The 18526-nt window shown below is 50.3% G+C and overlaps 1 protein-coding gene across 1 annotated transcript in view; it reads right to left on the minus strand.

The window, feature by feature from the left end:
* Positions 1-18526, minus strand: part of cadm4 (cell adhesion molecule 4) — a 141210-nt gene that overhangs the window by 43788 nt on the left and 78896 nt on the right. Inside the window, exon 5 of the mRNA XM_068018504.1 lies at positions 13994-14084. Coding sequence (XP_067874605.1) covers positions 13994-14084 — 91 coding nt within the window. The remainder of the gene's footprint in view (positions 1-13993; positions 14085-18526) is intronic.

Consider the following 18526-nt stretch of genomic DNA (forward strand, 5'->3'; position numbering starts at 1 on the left):
GTTGTAGGGACTGGAGGAGGTTACAGAGATAGGGAGGGTTGTTGGTGCTGCAGGAGGTTACATAGATAGGGAGGATTGTAGGGGCTGGAGGAGGTTACAGAGATAGGGAGGGTTGTAGGGGCTGGAGGCGGTTACAGAGATAGGGAGGGTTGTTGGTGCTGGAGGAGGTTACAGAGATAGGGAGGGTTGTTGGTGCTGGAGGAGGTTACAGAGATAGGGAGGGTTGTTGGTGCTGGAGGAGGTTACAGAGATAGGGAGGGACGGCGAGAAGGCAGTGGAGCGAGTTGAAAACGACGATGAGAATTTGAAAACCGAGGTATTGCCGACTAACAGGTGTGAATAGGACTTGGTGCGATTCGGGGTATAAGTGATTCTCCCCTACGTGGGCCCCACTCCTTGTTGGGTGACTGACTGCTGGCTGACCCATATTCTGGAGGGCTCCTGCTCAGTACCTTGGGAGACTGCCTAGTTTCATTAACTTCAGAAGAGAAAGATAATGAGATATTCATCGCATCGCCCTGATACCATCGAGTGAGTAACAGATCGTTAGACAAAAGAATTAGGAATCATAAAATGAGTGGGGCACTGGCGGAAAATGAGCAAACGATAGCTGTGAAATCCCCTCGCGGTTTGCTCACTCGATGTTGCAGTGTCGAAAAACATTGAATGATCCAGCACAGGAGGAGTCCATTCGGCCCATCGCCCCTGTGCTGGCTCTTTGAAAGATCTATCCAATTAGTCCGCACTCCCCTCCTGCTCTTTCGCCCATCGTCAAAAAAATTCTCCTCCTCTCCCCCCTCTGGTTCTTTTACCGATTATCCTCAATCTGTGTCCCTCTGGTTACCGACCCTCCTGCTGCTGGGAACAGTTTCTCCTCATTTACTCCATCAAAAACCCCCTCATGATTTTGAACGCCTCGATTAAATGTCCCCCTGAACCTTCTCTGCTCTGAGGAGAACAATCCCAGCTTCTCCCAGTCTCTCCACATTCACTGAAGAGATTGATCAATTTTTGTCAGGCAAGGGGATTAAGGATTACGGAACCAAGGTGGGGAGTTGGAGTTAAGATACAGATCAGCCGTGCTCTAATTGAATGATGGGACGCGGTCGAGGGGCTGAATGGCCTCCTCCTGTTCCTGTGAAACAGGCTCGAGAGGGGCTGAATGGCCTGCCTCTGCTGCTGTGTTTGCCATAAAGGGGTTGGAAAGGAAAATGCCACCCGTAATGAAGAGGGAGAGTCAGTGGGCTATTTGACCATGGGGGCCGTCACACCAGAGTCCAATGCTGCCCTTTAACCTGACAGTACCCCTCCATCCTTGAGCCCATCAGGGTTGGAGGGGGTGTGGGATTGGGTGGGGAGGGTGAGCGGGGTAGGGTGCGTGTCACTGGACTGCGAACCAAAATGACTGTTCTCCATCTCTGCCCCTTTGCCAGTCCAAGTAGAGTTTAGGCAGAAATTGACAGAGTTCCAATGAGCCTCAGCAGCAGGGGCCAGAAGGGAAGGAGTCGGGAGTTTAATATCTGGCAGCCTGTCCAGTGTAAATATATGTACACGAGGGGGCTGGAGTGATGCCTCAGGTGGATGAATAGCAAGCCCAAGCCTCAGCGGCAAGACAGAGGAAGGAGGCAATCAAGACAACAAGGGACTGCCCCTTCCAGAGGAATGTGTGATTTGACTAATTCCAACCCTCTCCTCGCCTCCCCCCCCGCCTTTCTATCTCTGTAACCTCCTCCAACCCCTACAACCCTCCCTATCTCTGTAACCTCCTCCAGCCCCTGCAACCCTCCCTATCTCTGTAACCTCCTCCAGCCCCTACAACCCTCCCTATCTCTGTAACCTCCTCCAACCCCAACAACCCTCCCTATCTCTGTAACCTCCTCCAGCCCCTACAACCCTCCCTATCTCTGTAACCTCCTCCAACCCCAACAACCCTCCCTATCTCTGTAACCTCCTCCAACCCCAACAACCCTCCCTATCTCTGTAACCTCCTCCAGCCCCTACAACCCTCCCTATCTCTGTAACCTCCTCCAGCCCCTGCAACCCTCCCTATCTCTGTAACCTCCTCCAGCCCCTACAACCCTCCCTATCTCTGTAACCTCCTCCAGCCCCTGCAACCCTCCCTATCTCTGTAACCTCCTCCAGCCCCTACAACCCTCCCTATCTCTGTAACCTCCTCCAGCCCCTACAACCCTCCCTATCTCTGTAACCTCCTCCAGCCCCTACAACCCTCCCTATCTCTGTAACCTCCTCCAGCCCCTGCAACCCTCCCTATCTCTGTAACCTCCTCCAGCCCCTACAACCCTCCCTATCTCTGTAACCTCCTCCAGCCCCTGCAACCCTCCCTATCTCTGTAACCTCCTCCAACCCCAACAACCCTCCCTATCTCTGTAACCTCCTCCAGCCCCTACAACCCTCCCTATCTCTGTAATTTCCTCCAGCCCCTACAACCCTCCCTATCTCTGTAACCTCCTCCAGCCCCTACAACACTCCCTATCTCTGTAACCTCCTCCAGCCCCTACAACCCTCCCTATCTCTGTAACCTCCTCCTGCCCCTCCAACCCTCCCTATCTCTGTAACCTCCTCCAGCCCCTACAACCCTCCCTATCTCTGTAACTTCCTCCAGCCCCTACAACCCTCCCTATCTCTGTAACCTCCTCCAGCCCCTACAACCCTCCCTATCTCTGTAACCTCCTCCAGCCCCTACAACCCTCCCTATCTCTGTAACTTCCTCCAGCCCCTACAACCCTCCCTATCTCTGTAACCTCCTCCAGCCCCTACAACACTCCCTATCTCTGTAACCTCCTCCAGCCCCTACAACCCTCCCTATCTCTGTAACCTCCTCCTGCCCCTATAACCCTCCCTATCTCTGTAACCTCCTCCAGCCCCTACAACCCTCCCTATCTCTGTAACCTCCTCCAGCCTCTACAACCCTCCCTATCTCTGTAACCTCCTCCAGCCCCTACAACCCTCCCTATCTCTGTAACCTCCTCCAGCCCCTACAACCCTCCCTATCTCTGTAACCTCCTCCTGCCCCTACAACCCTCCCTATCTCTGTAACCTCCTCCAGCCCCTGCAACCCTCCCTATCTCTGTAACCTCCTCCAGCCCCTACAACCCTCCCTATCTCTGTAACCTCCTCCAGCCCCTACAACCCTCCCTATCTCTGTAACCTCCTCCAGCTCCTACAACCCTCTGAGATCTCTGCACTCCCTCCAATTCCGCCCTCTTGCCCATCCCCCGATTCCCATCGCTCCACCATTGGCGGCCGTGCCTTCAGCTGCCTGGGGCCCTAAGCTCTGGAATTCCCTCCCTAAACCTCTCCGCCTCTCTCCCTCTCCTCCTTTAAGACGCTCCTTAAAAAACCGACCTCTTTGTCCGAGCTGTTGATCACCGGTCCCTAATATCTCCTGACGTGGCTCGGGGTCAAATTTCATCTGATAACAACATCTGGGGACAATTTATTACATTTAAAGGTGCTATATAAATGCAGTTGTTGTTGTTGCAGTGTCGGAAAGGAATATAAATGGTGATAAGCGGAGAAAATGTGAAAAAAATGACTCTTAAACTGCCTGCACATCTCAGTAGGAACATAAACTGTTTTCGCAAATGCTGGCAATTGAGAATAATGGTTTAATATTCATGAAATGTAATTGGATTCCACTCCAGATTCCTCGCCGTAAATCAGTTCACGGCTCGAGCAGATCAGGCAGTTACATATGCAAAAGTAATAAATGAAAGGGCCACGAGAATTCATAAAGCCTCCGTGATATTCCGAACTGGGAAAACGCCTTCCTGACTGAACCGGAGTTTTAATGCTTAACATTCCGCCAAATTACAGCCCCACTGGCATTCCCATTTTAACATTCTCTTCCTGAAAGCTTGTCGCTGTTGTTTCACAGGAAAATATGGCAATCAATTTGTGCACAGCAAGATCTCATAAACGGCAAATTCATGAACGACCAGTCACTCTACTGCTTGAAGATGTTTGTTGAGGGGTGAATATTGTCCCCAGGACACCGGGGAGAACTACAACCCCCCCCCCCCCCCCCCACCGCCGCCCCCCACACCCCCCGCTCTTCTTTCAAATAGTGGCCGTGGGATCTTTTACACCCACCTGAAAGGGCAGATGGGGGCCTCGGTTTAATGTCTCATCTGAAAGACGGCACCTCCGACAGTGCAGCACTCCCTCAGTATTGACCCTCCGACAGTGCAGCACTCCCTCAGTATTGACCCCCCGACAGTGCAGCGCTCCCTCAGTACTGACTCCCCGACAGTGCAGCACTCCCTCAGTACTGACCCCCCGACAGTGCAGCACTCCCTCAGTACTGACCCTCCGACAGTGCAGCACTCCCTCAGTACTGACCCTCCGACAGTGCAGCACTCCCTCAGTACTGACCCCCCGACAGTGCAGCACTCCCTCAGTACTGACCCCCCGACAGTGCAGCACTCCCTCAGTACTGACCCCCCGACAGTGCAGCACTCCCTCAGTACTGACCCTCCGACAGTGCAGCACTCCCTCAGAACTGACCCCCCGACAGTGCAGCACTCCCTCAGTACTGACCCCCCGACAGTGCAGCACTCCCTCAGTACTGACCCTCCCACAGTGCAGCACTCCCTCAGTACTGACCCCCCGACAGTGCAGCACTCCCTCAGTACTGACCCCCCGACAGTGCAGCACTCCCTCAGTACTGACCCCCCGACAGTGCAGCACTCCCTCAGTACTGACCCTCCGACAGTGCAGCACTCCCTCAGAACTGACCCTCCGACAGTGCAGCACTCCCTCAGTACTGACCCTGGTGTGGACAGTGAACACACAACCTTTTGACTCTGAGGTGAGATGAACACCCACTCTCCGTGCTGCTGCACCCTCAGACGCAGTATTCCGACACCAATCAATTCCTTGGCACAGATGCCAGAGCTCCAGACCGTCCCCCTCCACTCCATCCCCTCCACTCCACCTGCTCCACTCCGTCTCCTCCACATCCGTCCCCTCCCCTCCGTCTCCTCCACATCCGTCCCCTCCACTCCGGCCCCTCCGTTCCGTTCCCTTCACTCCGCTCCCTCCAGTCCGTCTCCTCCACAGCCTGTCCTCCCGTGCTTGCAACAAGGACAAAAATAAGGTTGTACCAACAAAATCCCCTCGCTGACCTTTCCACAAGGAGTGCAGCTGTGACTGTCCCACATTGTCAGAAACTCGCATGGAGCAAAGTCAAATTTACTGCAAGAAATTTACTGTCAATGCAAGCATTTATTGTCCATCCCTAATTGCCCTTGAGAAGGTGGTGGTGAGCTGCCTTCTTGAACCACTGCAGTCCATTTGGGGTAGGTACACCCACAGTGCTGTTAGGAAGGGAGTTCCAGGATTTTGACCCAGCGACAGTGAAGGAACGGCGATATAGTTCCAAGTCAGGATGGTGTGTGACTTGGAGGGGAACTTGCAGGTGGTGATGTTCCCATGCATCTGCTGCCCTTGTCCTTCTAGTTGGTAGAGGTCGCGGGTTTGGAAGGTGGTGTCTAAGGAGCCTTGGTGAGTTGCTGCAGTGCATCTTGTAGATGGTACACACTGCTGTCACTGTGCGTCGGTGGTGGAGGGAGTGAATGTTTGTAGATGGGGTGTCAATCAAGCGGGCTGCTTTGTCCTGGATGGTGTCGAGCTTCTTGAGTGTTGTTGGAGCTGCACCCATCCAGGCAAGTGGAGAGTATTCCATCACACTCCTGACTTGTGCCTTGTAGATGATGGACAGGCTTTGGGGAGTCAGGAGGTGAGTTACTCACTGCAGGATTCCCAGTCTCTGACCTGCTCTTGTAGCCATGGTATTTATGTGGCTGGTCCAGTTCAGTTTCTGGTCAATGGTAACCCCCAGGATGTTGATAGTGGGGGATTCAGCGATGGTAATGCCGTTGAATGTCAAGGGGAGATGGTTAGATTCTCTCTTGTTGGAGATGGTCATTGCCTGGCACTTGTGTGGCGCGAATGTTACTTGCCACTTATCAGCCCAAGCCTGGATATTGTCCAGGTCTTGCTGCATTTCTACACAGACTGCTTCAGTATCTGAGGAGTTGCGAATGGTGTTGAACATTGTGCAATCATCAGCGAACATCCCCACTTCTGACCTTATGATGGAGGGAAGGTCATTGATGAAGCAGCTGAAGATGGTTGGGCCGAGGACACTACCCCACTGCTAACCAGGAAATCTGGGAGGAGCTAATCCTCTCTGAGCGCTTGCTTTCAGTCAAGGGGATTACTTGAGGCACCTTCCAAGCTCTGTTGAGCTTTGCCTTCAGTGGTGCAGCGTGAATCATTGAGACCCAAAGGTCAGGGTTCAAGTCCCACTCCAGACAGAGACTTCAGCACAAAATGTGGGCGGACATTCATCCCTCAGAGAGCAGTACTAAATAGAACGAATGAAGGAGAAAAGGAGAGAAGGATAGAAAGAGAGAAGGATAGAAAGAGAGAATAAGAGAGAAGGAGAAAGATTCATAGAAAGAGTGTGATAATGATAGATAGATAAATAGAGATAGATAGATGGAGATAACTGGAGAGAGAGATAGGTAGAGAGTGAGATGCAGAAAGATAGATAGATAAAGATAAAGATAGAGAGCTAGGAAGGAAGGACTGAGATACTGACCCAGGTCATCTGCTGATTATGATGAGGGTGAAGGATAGATCAATAAATTCGGTCCAAAGCCAGGAAAACAGTTCTACACAGTGTGGTGCGTGCCCACAGAGCAGATACACCCAGTTCTGCAGGAACTGCGTCCCACAAACAGTGAGGACATGAGATAGCAGACAAAGTGCTTTCAGTCATCAAGGGGTTCGGTACTGCATTGCCCCGACAGCTCTGGGACCAGGATTCAAAACCTGTCCGTTTTGTATGAGACGAGGTTTATGTCTAAAGCACACAGGCGGGGGGCGCGGAGGGGGGGGGGGGGGCGGAAATCACGAGTATCTCTGGAAACTGGGTTCACTACATCACCCAAACTTCCCTCCTCCCTCAGCTCATCGGCTGCTCAAACCCTCATCCATTCATTTCTTGCCTCTAGACTTCCAATGTTCTCCAGATGCCCCCCCCACCCCCACTCCAATCTCCATAAACTTCAGCTCATCCAAAATTCATTCCCCCCCCCCCCCCCACCCCGTGTCCTAACTCGCACTGAGTCCCGTTCACCCGTCACCCCCCAGGTACTCACTGACCGACACTGGCTCCCGGTCCGGTAACACCTCGAGTTTAAAATCCACATCCTTGTTTTTAAATCCCTCCATGGTCTCCTCACCCCCTCCCTATCTCTGTAACCTCCTCCAGCCCCTACAACCCTCCCTATCTCTGTAACCTCCTCCAGCCCCTACAACCCTCCCTATCTCTGTAACCTCCTCCCGCCCCGACAACCCTCCCTATCTCTGTAACCTCCTCCAGCCCCTACACCCCTCCCTATCTCTGTAACCTCCTCCAGCCCCTACAACCCTCCCTATATCTGTAACCTCCTCCACTCCCTACAACCCTCCCTATCTCTGTAACCTCCTCCAGCCCCTACAACCCTCCCTATCTCTGTAACCTCCTCCAGCCCCTACAACCCTCCGAAATCTCTGCCCTCCTCCAATTCCACCCTCTCGCCAATCCCCCGATTCCCATTGCTCCACCATTGGCGGCCGTGCCTTCAGCTGCCTGGGGCCCTAAGCTCTGGAATTCCCTCCCTAAACCTCTCCGCCTCTCTCTCTCTCTCCTCCTTTAAGACGCTCTTTGACTGAGCTTTTGGTCGCCGGTCCCTAATATCACCTGCTGTAACTCGGGGTCTAATTTTGATGATTACACTGTTGTGAAACACCTTGGGATGTTTTACTGTTGTCACGGCAGTGTGGTGCGATGTGGACAGTTCCCTCTGTTCAATTCCCCACCTGACCTCAGCAAGTGAGTTTTGTTGTTCGGGTTTAACCCCCTTGGTGTTTGTCAAATAAATAGAACGCGACAGGTTTTCTTCTAGGTTTTAACTATAGAAAATCAGTTTTTTAATAGACCAATAGGCCTTAACCCGAAATTGTCACAATCACACACACACACACATACACACAAGAGACAGATGGAGAGGGGAAAGGGAAGGTGACGTTTGGTGGGGGAGGGGACGGGCATGATAAACCTGTCAAATTCTCTTGGAAACTGAGTTCTCATTGGGTGCAGGCCTGAGATGATTGTAGATTTCTCTCTCTTGATTGAAAGTTCAGTTGAAGACGGTTGATCACTTCTAGTTCCCTGCTGTCTAGTATAGATGTCGGATTCTACAGCAGGGCAGGTGCCTTCTGGTTTGCAGGAAAACAAGCTGCTGGATTTTGCTTTGTCTTCTCTTTTTCTCTTGCGTTAGTCTCTCTCTCGGCAGTCTTTCTTTAAAGGTAAATCTGTGTTACTTCTCATGTCCTGGTAGGAAGATGCTCGGGTCTCTCCCCCATGGTGACCGCACAATGGCCCAGGATGTGGCTACTTCGCACCTTCTTTGTTTTGGAAGAAGACATTCAATTCTGGAATGTTTTAGGATGGGGTGCAATTGACACCTCTTAGCTTTGAAGATTTGGCCTGTGTCTGTCAGACAGTTTGAATCCACAAAGGCCAGTCCCTTTCCTTCACTGGCCATTTTGGATCATTGTTCACTTTTCTCTGAAATAAAGGTTCATTTTTCAAAGAAAAAGTCAGTTTTTCATAACTCTTTAGATTTAGTTTGTATCATCACACTTCTGGTGTGCGTGACACTGTGTTGAAGGGGCTATATAAATGTAGCTCCTATTGTTGTTATTTTGTTTATGCCAGTCGATTATGCAGCGAGAGTGCCAAGGAGTTGAGGGACCCATCTGTCGTATCTTGTGTTTAAGTCATTTCGGGAATATTATCAACCCAGTTCCTCGTCGACATGGGTGAAAAACTAGCACTAATTGTCCATAATTTGAGACATGACTCGGAGTCTTTTCTATATATTCTGGCAAGACCAGCATTTGTTACCCACCCCTGACTGCCCTTGACAACTGAGTGGCTTTGCTCGGCCATTTCGGAGGGAAATTAAGAGTCAACCACGTTACTGTGGGTCTGGGGTCACGTGTAGGACAGACCAGGTAAGGAGGGCAGATATACCCTTCCCTAAAGGGGCATTAGTGAACCAGACGGGGTTTTTTTTTTTTAACGACAATCGATATTATTTCCACGGCACTATTTCTGGACACTAGCTTTCAATTCCAGATTTTCATGAATTGAATTTAAATTCCATCAGCTGCCATGAGATTTGAACCTGTGTCCCCAGGGCAGTGGCCTGGGCCTCTGGATTAACTCAGTGACATTACCACTGCGTCACCGTCTCTCTCTCTCTCTCTCTCTCCCTCTCTCTGCCAGTCTATTGTAGACTGATTGATAGAGATCGATCACTGTGATCGATCATCAAGTCCATGATGATTTTAGCATGTGACTTGGATGATGGTCGGAGGTGAACTAGTTGGATCTCGATCGTTCCCCATTCAGCAATGTTCCCGTTCCATCCCGTTCCACCTCATAAATAATCAGCACATTGACAAAATGGTACTAATTGATTCAGGGACAATGCCAAGCAGGCACCATAGCTGTACCTGTCCTGGGAGTGTTTGATGGGGGACAGTGTAGAGGGAGCTTTACTCTGTATCTAACCCCCGTGCTGTACCTGTCCTGGGAGTGTTTGATGGGGGACAGTGTAGAGGGAGCTTTACTCTGTATCTAACCCCCGTTCTGTACCTGCCCTGGGAGTGTTTGATGGGGGACAGTGTAGAGGGAGCTTTACTCTGTATCTAACCCCCGTTCTGTACCTGCCCTGGAAGTGTTTGATGGGGACAGTGTAGAGGGAGCTTTACTCCAAACCCATCTTCACTGTATCTCACAGTCAGATTAAGCTATTTGATTAAGAAGATTACAAGCAATTGTCCAATCCAATTAATTGGACACAAACTGGTGTTGGATACATTGAATGCAAGTTAAAGTGAGATGGCGAAGTCTGGCTCAGAATGAAAGGACAGACAGTGAGACCAAATCCCCGAGCAGTTCAACAATCTCATTAAACGGCACTGCCAAGGTGCATGTTGCGGTGATGGTATTTGCAGTCCCCACTGTTTGTCACCAACAGATGCCCACACCATCTGTTGGTGATGAGCTGTGTAGTGTCCCTTCATTCCTGGCATTCTCTCAGTTTATCCTTCTGTTTTATTGCCTTCATGTTTATAATCTCACCAGCCCCTGAACACCGGGCATCTATGCATTGCAGCCGAGTTTGTTCTCCATCAAAAACTCTCTGTTTTTGACGGGTATGGGGTTAAAGAACTGTGCCCAATAGTGTAGGATGTTGCAGTACCGGAGAATTTATTCCCCTTTGCCTTCAGTCATCATTCACGAAGGACAGAAGTTGTTTTCATTCACCAATGTTTGCGATCTCAGTACAAAATGCTTTACAGCCAATGCGCGCACGGCAAGCTCCCACAAACAGCAATGTGATGAAGAACCAGGTCAGCTGTTTCAGATGCTGTCTGAGGGATAAATCTTGGCCTCAGGACACCGGGGAGAACTCCCCCCGACACCGCCCCAGCTCTTCTTAACATCCAACTGAGAGAACAGACAGGGGCCCTCAGATTTAACGGCACCTCCGAAAGATAGCACCTCCGACAGTGTGGCGCTCCCTCAGTACTGACCCTCTGACAGTGCGGCATTCCTCAGTACTGACCCTCTGACAGTGCAGTGCTGCCTCAGTACTGACCCTCCGACAGTGCGGCATTCCTCAGTACTGACCCTCTGACAGTGCAGCACTCTCTCAGTACTGACCCTCCGACAGTGCAGCATTCCCTGAGTACTGACCCTCCGACAGTGCAGCACTCCCTCAGTACTGACCATCCGACAGTGCAGCACTCCCTCAGTACTGACCCTCCGACAGTGCAGCACTCCCTCAGTACTGACCCTCTGACAGTGCAGCACTCCCTCAGTACTGACCATCCGACAGTGCAGCACTCCCTCAGTACTGACCCTCCGACAGTGCAGCACTCCCTCAGTACTGACCCTCTGACAGTGCAGTGCTGCCTCAGTACTGACCATCCGACAGTGCAGCACTCCCTCAGTACTGACCCTCCGACAGTGCAGCACTCCCTCAGTACTGACCCTCTGACAGTGCAGTGCTGCCTCAGTACTGACCCTCCGACAGTGCGGTATTCCTCAGTACTGACCCTCTGACAGTGCAGCACTCCCTCAGTACTGACCCTCCGACAGTGCAGCACTCCCTAAGTACTGACCCTCCGACAGTGCAGCACTCCCTCAGTACTGACCATCCGACAGTGCAGCACTCCCTCAGTACTGACCCTCCGACAGTGCAGCACTCCCTCAGTACTGACCCTCCGACAGTGCAGCACTCCCTCAGTACTGACCCTCCGACAGTGCAGCACTCCCTCAGTACTGACCCTCCGACAGTGCAGCACTCCCTCAGTACTGACCCTCCGACAGTGCAGCACTCCCGCAGTACTGACCCTCCGACAGTGCAGCACTCCCTCAGTACTGACCCTCCGACAGTGCAGCACTCCCTCAGTACTGACCCTCCGACAGTGCAGCACTCCCTCAGTACTGACCCTCCGACACAGTTCCGGTCTCATATACGTTGGTGAGACCTCACTTGGAGCACTGTGCACAGTTCCGGTTTCCATATAACAAAACAGTCCTGAGGTACTGGTAATGGTACAAAAAAGGTTTACAAGGATGATACAAGAAAAGAAAGTTTATAACTATCTGTATCGGTTGAACAGACTGGGGCTCTTTTTTTTCTAGAAAAGGGAACACTGAGCAATGACCTGACAGAGCTTTTCAAATCATGAAGACCCTCACAGGAGCATCAGAAACAGGAGCAGGAGGAGGCCATTCGGCCCCTTGAGCCTGCTACCCCATTCAATACAATCATGGCTGATCATCTGCATCAACTCCACTTTCCCGCCCTATCCCTCGCTCTCCCTCAGTGTCCAAAAAAATCTCTCGATCTCAGTCTTGAATCCACTCAACGACTGAGCATCTACAGCTCTCAGGGGTAGAGAATTCCAGAGATTCCCAACCCTCTGAGTGAAGACATTTCTCCCCATCTCTGTCCCCAACGGCCGACCCCTTATCCTGAGACTGACCCCCCCCCACCCAGTTCTAGACTCTCCAGTCGGGGGCCGGCGGGGGGGGGGAAACAGCCCCTCAACATCTACCCTGTCAAACCCTCTGAGAATTTTATACATTTCAATGAGATCACCTCTCATTCTTCTAAACTCAAGACAGTATAGACCCAATCTACTCAGTCTCTCCTCATAGGACAACCCCCCTCATCCCAGGAATCAGTCTGGTGAACCTTTGTTGCACTCTCTCTATGGCAAGTATATCCTTCCTTAGATAAGGAGACCAAAACTGTACACAATACTCCAGGTGTGGTCTCACCAAGACTCTGTATAATTGCAGCAAGATTTCTTCAATCTTGTACTTCAATCCCTTTGTAATGAAGGCTAACATACCATTTGCCTTCCTAATTGTTTGCTGTCCCTGCACGTTAACTTTCTGTGATTCGAGTCTAAGGACACTCAGGTCCCTCTGAATGCAAGCATTTCCCAGTCTCTCACCATTTAGAAAACAAAGTGACTGTTGACAACAGAGTGCTCCCAACTTCATACATGTGCAGAACAGACTCTTGCTGTCAGTACGGTGCTGCCCATGTGCAGTCTCCGTCAGCACCCGGTTTACCAGGACTTATTCACGCTCAAACGCCATTGCGTACTGCAATGTCTGCACACCGCTCACCCCCAGCCTCGCTTCATCTCCCTGCCCCCCACCCCTCGCCGCTTCCTCCCCTCTGCTCTGCCGCGGCTTCCCCGCTCCCTCCCGCGATCACCACCTTTCTTCCCTGCACGGGGAAAGCGGGAGGAGTGGGCGCGGAGAGAGAGAGACAAGATAGGCAAGGGAGGGGAGGGAGCGGGGAGCAGAGAGGAGGAAGCGGCACGGCCGGGAGCAAGTGACGTGCAGACGGGCGCAGGAGGCAGTGGCGATGGCAGGACGGAGTGAGGTACTGTTGGGGGTGGTATGAAGGTGGCGATCACAGCCACTGTGGGCATTTGTGGTTCTGCCTGAATGTCATAGACAGCGATGTTTCAGTGGATGAGGCTGCATTTGCACATGTGCAAGTACTGCGCCACCTAGTGGTTGCATTATCAGCAAACCAAAAAAATATATCCCGTTTTACTAGTTTTCCCGACCAAAGTGGTTAACTTTGCGTTTCTCCACTTTATATTCCATCCGCCACGTTTTTGCCCAGTCACTTAACTTAACCTCTTTGCACCATCCTCACCGGTTAAAGTCCCACCTAACTTTGTGTCATCAGCAAACTTGGATACATTACACTCAGTCCCCTCATCGAAGTCATTGATACTGATTGTTCGATGGGTTAGATGAAGAGATGTGGGCAAACAAAACTAGGGGCCATCAATATCAGACAGTCACTAATAAATCCAGCTGGGAAACCTCTTTCCCCAGAGAGTGGTGAGAATGTGGAACTCGCTCCCACAGGGAGTGGTCGAGGTGAATAGTATCGATGTATTTAAGGGGAAGCTGGATAAACACACGAGGGAGAAATGAATAGAAGGATATGGTGATAGGGTGAGACGGAGAAGGGGGTGGGAGGAGGCTCGTGTGGGATAGAAACACCAGCACAGAGCAGATGGGCCGAATGGCCTGTTTCTGTGCTGGAAAGTCTTGATTACGGTCAACACACGGCGAGTGGCCGAGCGAGATTCGCTGTTTTTACAGTGCCGCTAATTTTTAATTTTATTCAGCACCGATGACAGACATTTAGACAAACAAAGAAAAATGTCTGTCCGTTCATCTGAAATCATCTCAGTGATGATCTCATTGGAGGAAAGACAGCTTACAGACTCTCCAGCCCGATAACACGATGCTGTTGCTGAACTGAGATCTGATTCTCATCTCCGGGTTACTTACTGCGGATTTCCTGTAACCGAACAGGTTAGTGTGACGTCATCGCCTTCTCTCAAGAGGACAGAGGGAGACTGAACTTTGACCGTCGGTGAAACTGCAAGAGAGAAACCCATTGGTCAGTGTCACAGTCGCCAGGAACTCATTACGTTCCAATGGAGCTGAAGCTGAAGTGGTCATTGAATAATAGAATAGTTACAGAACAGAATGAGGCCATTCAGCCCATCGGGCACTGGCCAGCCCTCTGCAAGAGCAAATCAGTTGTTCCCACTGCCCGCCTTGTCCCCACAGACCTGCGCATTTTCTATCTTCAGATACTTATCCAATTCACAGAACCATCCACAGTATTCATGGAGAGCTGTACCTGTCCTGGGAGTGTTTGATGGGGACAGTGTAGAGGGAGTTTTACTCTGTATCTAACCCCAGTGCTGTACCTGTCCTGGGACTGTTTGATGGGGACAGTGTAGAGGGAGCTTTACTCTGTATCTAACCCCCGTACTGTACCTGTCCTGGGAGTGTTTGATGGGGACAGTGTAGAGGGAGCTTTACTCTGTATCTAACCCCCGTGCTGTACCTGTCCTGGGGAGTGTTTGATGGGGACAGTGTAGAGGGAGCTTTACTCTGTATCTAAACCCCGTGCTGTACCTGTCCTGGGAGTGTTTGATGGGGACAGTGTAGAGGGAGCTTTACTCTGTATCTAACCCCCGTACTGTACCTGTCCTGGGAGTGTTTAATGGGGACAGTGTAGAGGGAGATTTACTCTGTAACTTCATCTGCTGAATTCACTCCTTTAAATCCTGGATTTTTGTTGTGAACTTGCAGGGCTGCAGAACAACTGTGTAAACTACTGGACATGTAAAGGCTGCTTCCGGTATTTCTGAGCAAGAAGCGTTTAATTGGACTCCCCAGCTGAAAGGGATTTCAACTAAAAAAATGCAAAATTTGACACGGTCATTAAAAAAAGATGAACATTTTTTTAATCTGCAGTGACTTATATATAAAAATAAATGTGGAATTTGTACTTAACCTGTAATTGCAAAAATAACCTGGCAGTGTAAAATATTTAATATCTCTTTACAGGAATAAAACAGACTAATTCCATTGTGGGATTAAACCCACTGATCCAGGTCAGTCTTGGGTGAGTCCGGCTTCCGTTACATTCGCAAACATTGGACTAATCCTGGGATTCAGTTCTGAGCAAGTTTCTATGGTTACGAAGGATGGAGACTGTGCATGTCACAGGAGGGTCAGTGCGAGTCTACGTCACGCTGAGTGTTGTAGAGGCAGGGTTCGGGTTTGTAAATTCTCAGCTTGCAGGGTTACGAGAATCGAGCTGGGGAGTTGGACTGACTGGATAGCACTCAAAAGGGAATTAGACTGTCATATGAAAAGGAAGAATGTGCAGGGTTACGGGGAGAAGGCGGGGGAATGGAAAGGAGTGAATTGCTCTTTCAGAGAGCCGGTGCGGACTCGATGGGCCGAATGGCCTCCTTGTGCACTGTAACAATTCTGTGATTCTGGAGGGTGGCAGACAGTGGTGTTCCCCAAGGGTCATGCTGGTACAACTGTTATTTTTGACGTAATTAAATGACTTAGATCTTGGAATGCGGAGTAGAATCACAGAATGTGCTGATGACACCAAACTTGGAGGTGTGGCAAACTGTGAGGATGATACGAACGGCCTGCAACAGGACATAGATAGGCTAGTGGGGTGGGCAGAGAGGTGGCAGATGGAGTTTAATACTGACAAGTGTGAGGTGATGCATTTTGGCAGAAGGAATAGGGAGAGGCAATATGTACTTAATGGCACAGTTCCAAAGAGTGGGCAGGAACAGAGGGAGCTGGGGGTGCATGTTCATCGATCTTTGAAGGTGGCAGGAGATATCGAGAGAGTGGTTAGTAAAGAGTATGGGATCTTGGGCTTTATAAATAGAGGCATTGAGTACAAAAGCAGGGAGGTTATGCTGAACCGTTATAAAGCTCTGGTTAGGCCACAACTGTCCAGTTCTGGTCACCACACGTCAGGAAGGATGCAGTAATGACAGGAACTCGCTGCCTACAAGGGCGGTGGAAGTGGAGGCGATCAACAAATTCAAGAGGAAGTTGGATGGGCACCTGAGAGAAATAGACTTGCAAGCCGAGGGGATTGAGCGTTATCTATCCCGGGTTATTTATCACTGCGCTCTCTCTCTCTCTCTCTCTCTCTCTCTCTCTCTGGCCCCCCTTTCGATTCAGTGAGATCGCTCACCGAGACATTATGTCACTGTTCGTCCTTGAAAGCAATCATGGGGGCTGAGGCCTTTCACCACGAATAAGGCCTTGTCCTCAAACGTAAAGCTTAAAACGAAGCGGAACGCACACCGGCTGATACAGCCCGCATGTCGGAATCCGGAAACTTTCCCGAGCCGCGACAGGAGGCCCCGGGTTGAGGTGACGGGAGGACCCAACCTGTGCCTGGGTCATTCTCGCGTTGGCAGGCTGTGACTAGTGGGGTACCGCAGGGATCAGTACTTGGGCCCCAGCTGTTCACAATATATATCAATGATTTGGGTGTGGGGACCAAATGTAGTATTTCCAAGCTCGCGGATGACACAAAACGAGGTGGGAATGTGTGTTGTGAGGAAGATGCAAAGCAGCTCCAAGGGGATTTGGACAGAATTAGTGAGTGGGCAAGAGTAGAGTGGCAGGTGGAATATAATGTGGAAAAATGTGAGGTTATCCACTTTGGTAGGAGGAATAGATGTGCAGAGTATTTCTTAAATGGTAAGAGATTAGAAAGTGTAGATGTACAAAGGGACCTGGGTGTCCTTGTCAATAAGTCACTGAAAGCTAACATGCAGGTGCAGCAAGCATTTAAGAAGGCTAATGATATGTTAGTCTTTATCACAAGAGGATTTGAGTACAGGAGTAGTGAAGTCTTGCTTCAATTGTATAGAACCTTGGTTAGACTGCACTTGGAGTACTGTGTGCAGTTTTGGTCCCCTTACCTTAGGAAGGATATTATTGCCATAGAGGGAGTGCAATGAAGGTTCACCAGACTTGTTTCCTGGGATGGTGGGACTGTCCTATGAAGAGAGATTGGGGAAACTGGGCCTGTATTCTCTAGAGTTTCGAAGAATGAAAGGGGATCTCATTGAAACCTACAAAATACTGAAAGGGATAGACAGGGTAGATACAACCAGGATGTTCCCCCTGATTGGGGAGTCTAGAACCAGGGGACACAATTTCAAAATCTGGGGGGAAGCCACTTAGAACAGAGATGAGGAGAAATTTCTTTATTCAGAGGGTTGTGAATCTTTGGAATTCTCTACCCCAGAGGGCTGTGGAAGCTCAGTCATTGAGTATGTTTAAAGCAGAGATTGACAGATTTCTAAATACCAATGACATAAAGGGATATGGGGAGAGTGTGGGAAAAAGACATTGAAGTGGATGATCAGCCAGGATTGTATTGAATGGGGGAGCAGGCTCGATGGGCTGAATGGCCTACTCCTGCTCCTATGTTTCTAAGTTCTTATGTGTTGTGGATAAGTGAGCTGGTCCACTGAGTGAAGATACTCCCAGCAGGACCTCATTCATGGTGCCATCAAAGTGTTATTATCTGTTACCACAGCAACTCAGCACAGCTCAAACACTGGACTAGAAAGCAAGAAAATGCAGGAATAACCTCGCAACAATTCCCGCAGCCTGGAATATCCCGGAATCGCCTCCTTCTACCTCTCAACAATTCCCGCAGCCTGGACTATCCCGGCACGGCCTCCTTGTGCCAATCTATGATTCTATCAATATCACCCGACAACCTCACTCACTCCTACCCTCCAAACCCATTCACTCCTAGCCTTCAATCCCACTCATCTCAACCCTCCAATCTCACTCATCTTTACCCTCCAATCTCACTAATCCTTACCCTCCAATATCACTCATCCCGACCCTCCAATCTCACTCACCCCTACCCTCCAATATCACTCATCTCTACCCTCCAATCTCACTCACCCCTACCCTCCAATGTCTATCCTCAATTTCCCTGCTCTTCCGGGACACTGAACATACTGACCTGCCATCGATGGGCAAAGGCATTCATGAGCGGAGTTTCGAGAATATGGGACTCTTTCAGAACAGGCTAAGAGGCGATTCAATGGAATTTTTCATAAGTTATAAGGCTATAGCGAGGAAGGGAAGACTTTTGCCGCGCTTTGGGGAGCTCTCAATTTCAAATGGTCACCGCCAAGGCAGTGTGAGGAGGAGGATTGGAGAAGTTTCCACACAATGCCTCCTGAGTGGAGGACGCAAAGGAAATCAGACAGAGAACCTGCCGGCATAATCGCCTTCAGGCGCTACTGAGCCGCCAGCCTCCATTCCCCGCACCCCGAACAACAGGTAACTCAAACACTTTGATGATTAAACACAAGGATATAGATTTCTAACTTCTGGACGATCAGACTGAGAAACAAATTAAAAAAAGAGCAACAGAATAAATTATCAGTAAGAAAAAAAGTACATTTGGAGTGTGAACATTATTCCCAGGTCATCAATTCACCCAGA

Source organism: Heterodontus francisci, chromosome 39, assembly GCF_036365525.1.
Source record: "Heterodontus francisci isolate sHetFra1 chromosome 39, sHetFra1.hap1, whole genome shotgun sequence".
Taxonomy (NCBI): Eukaryota; Metazoa; Chordata; class Chondrichthyes; order Heterodontiformes; family Heterodontidae; genus Heterodontus; species Heterodontus francisci.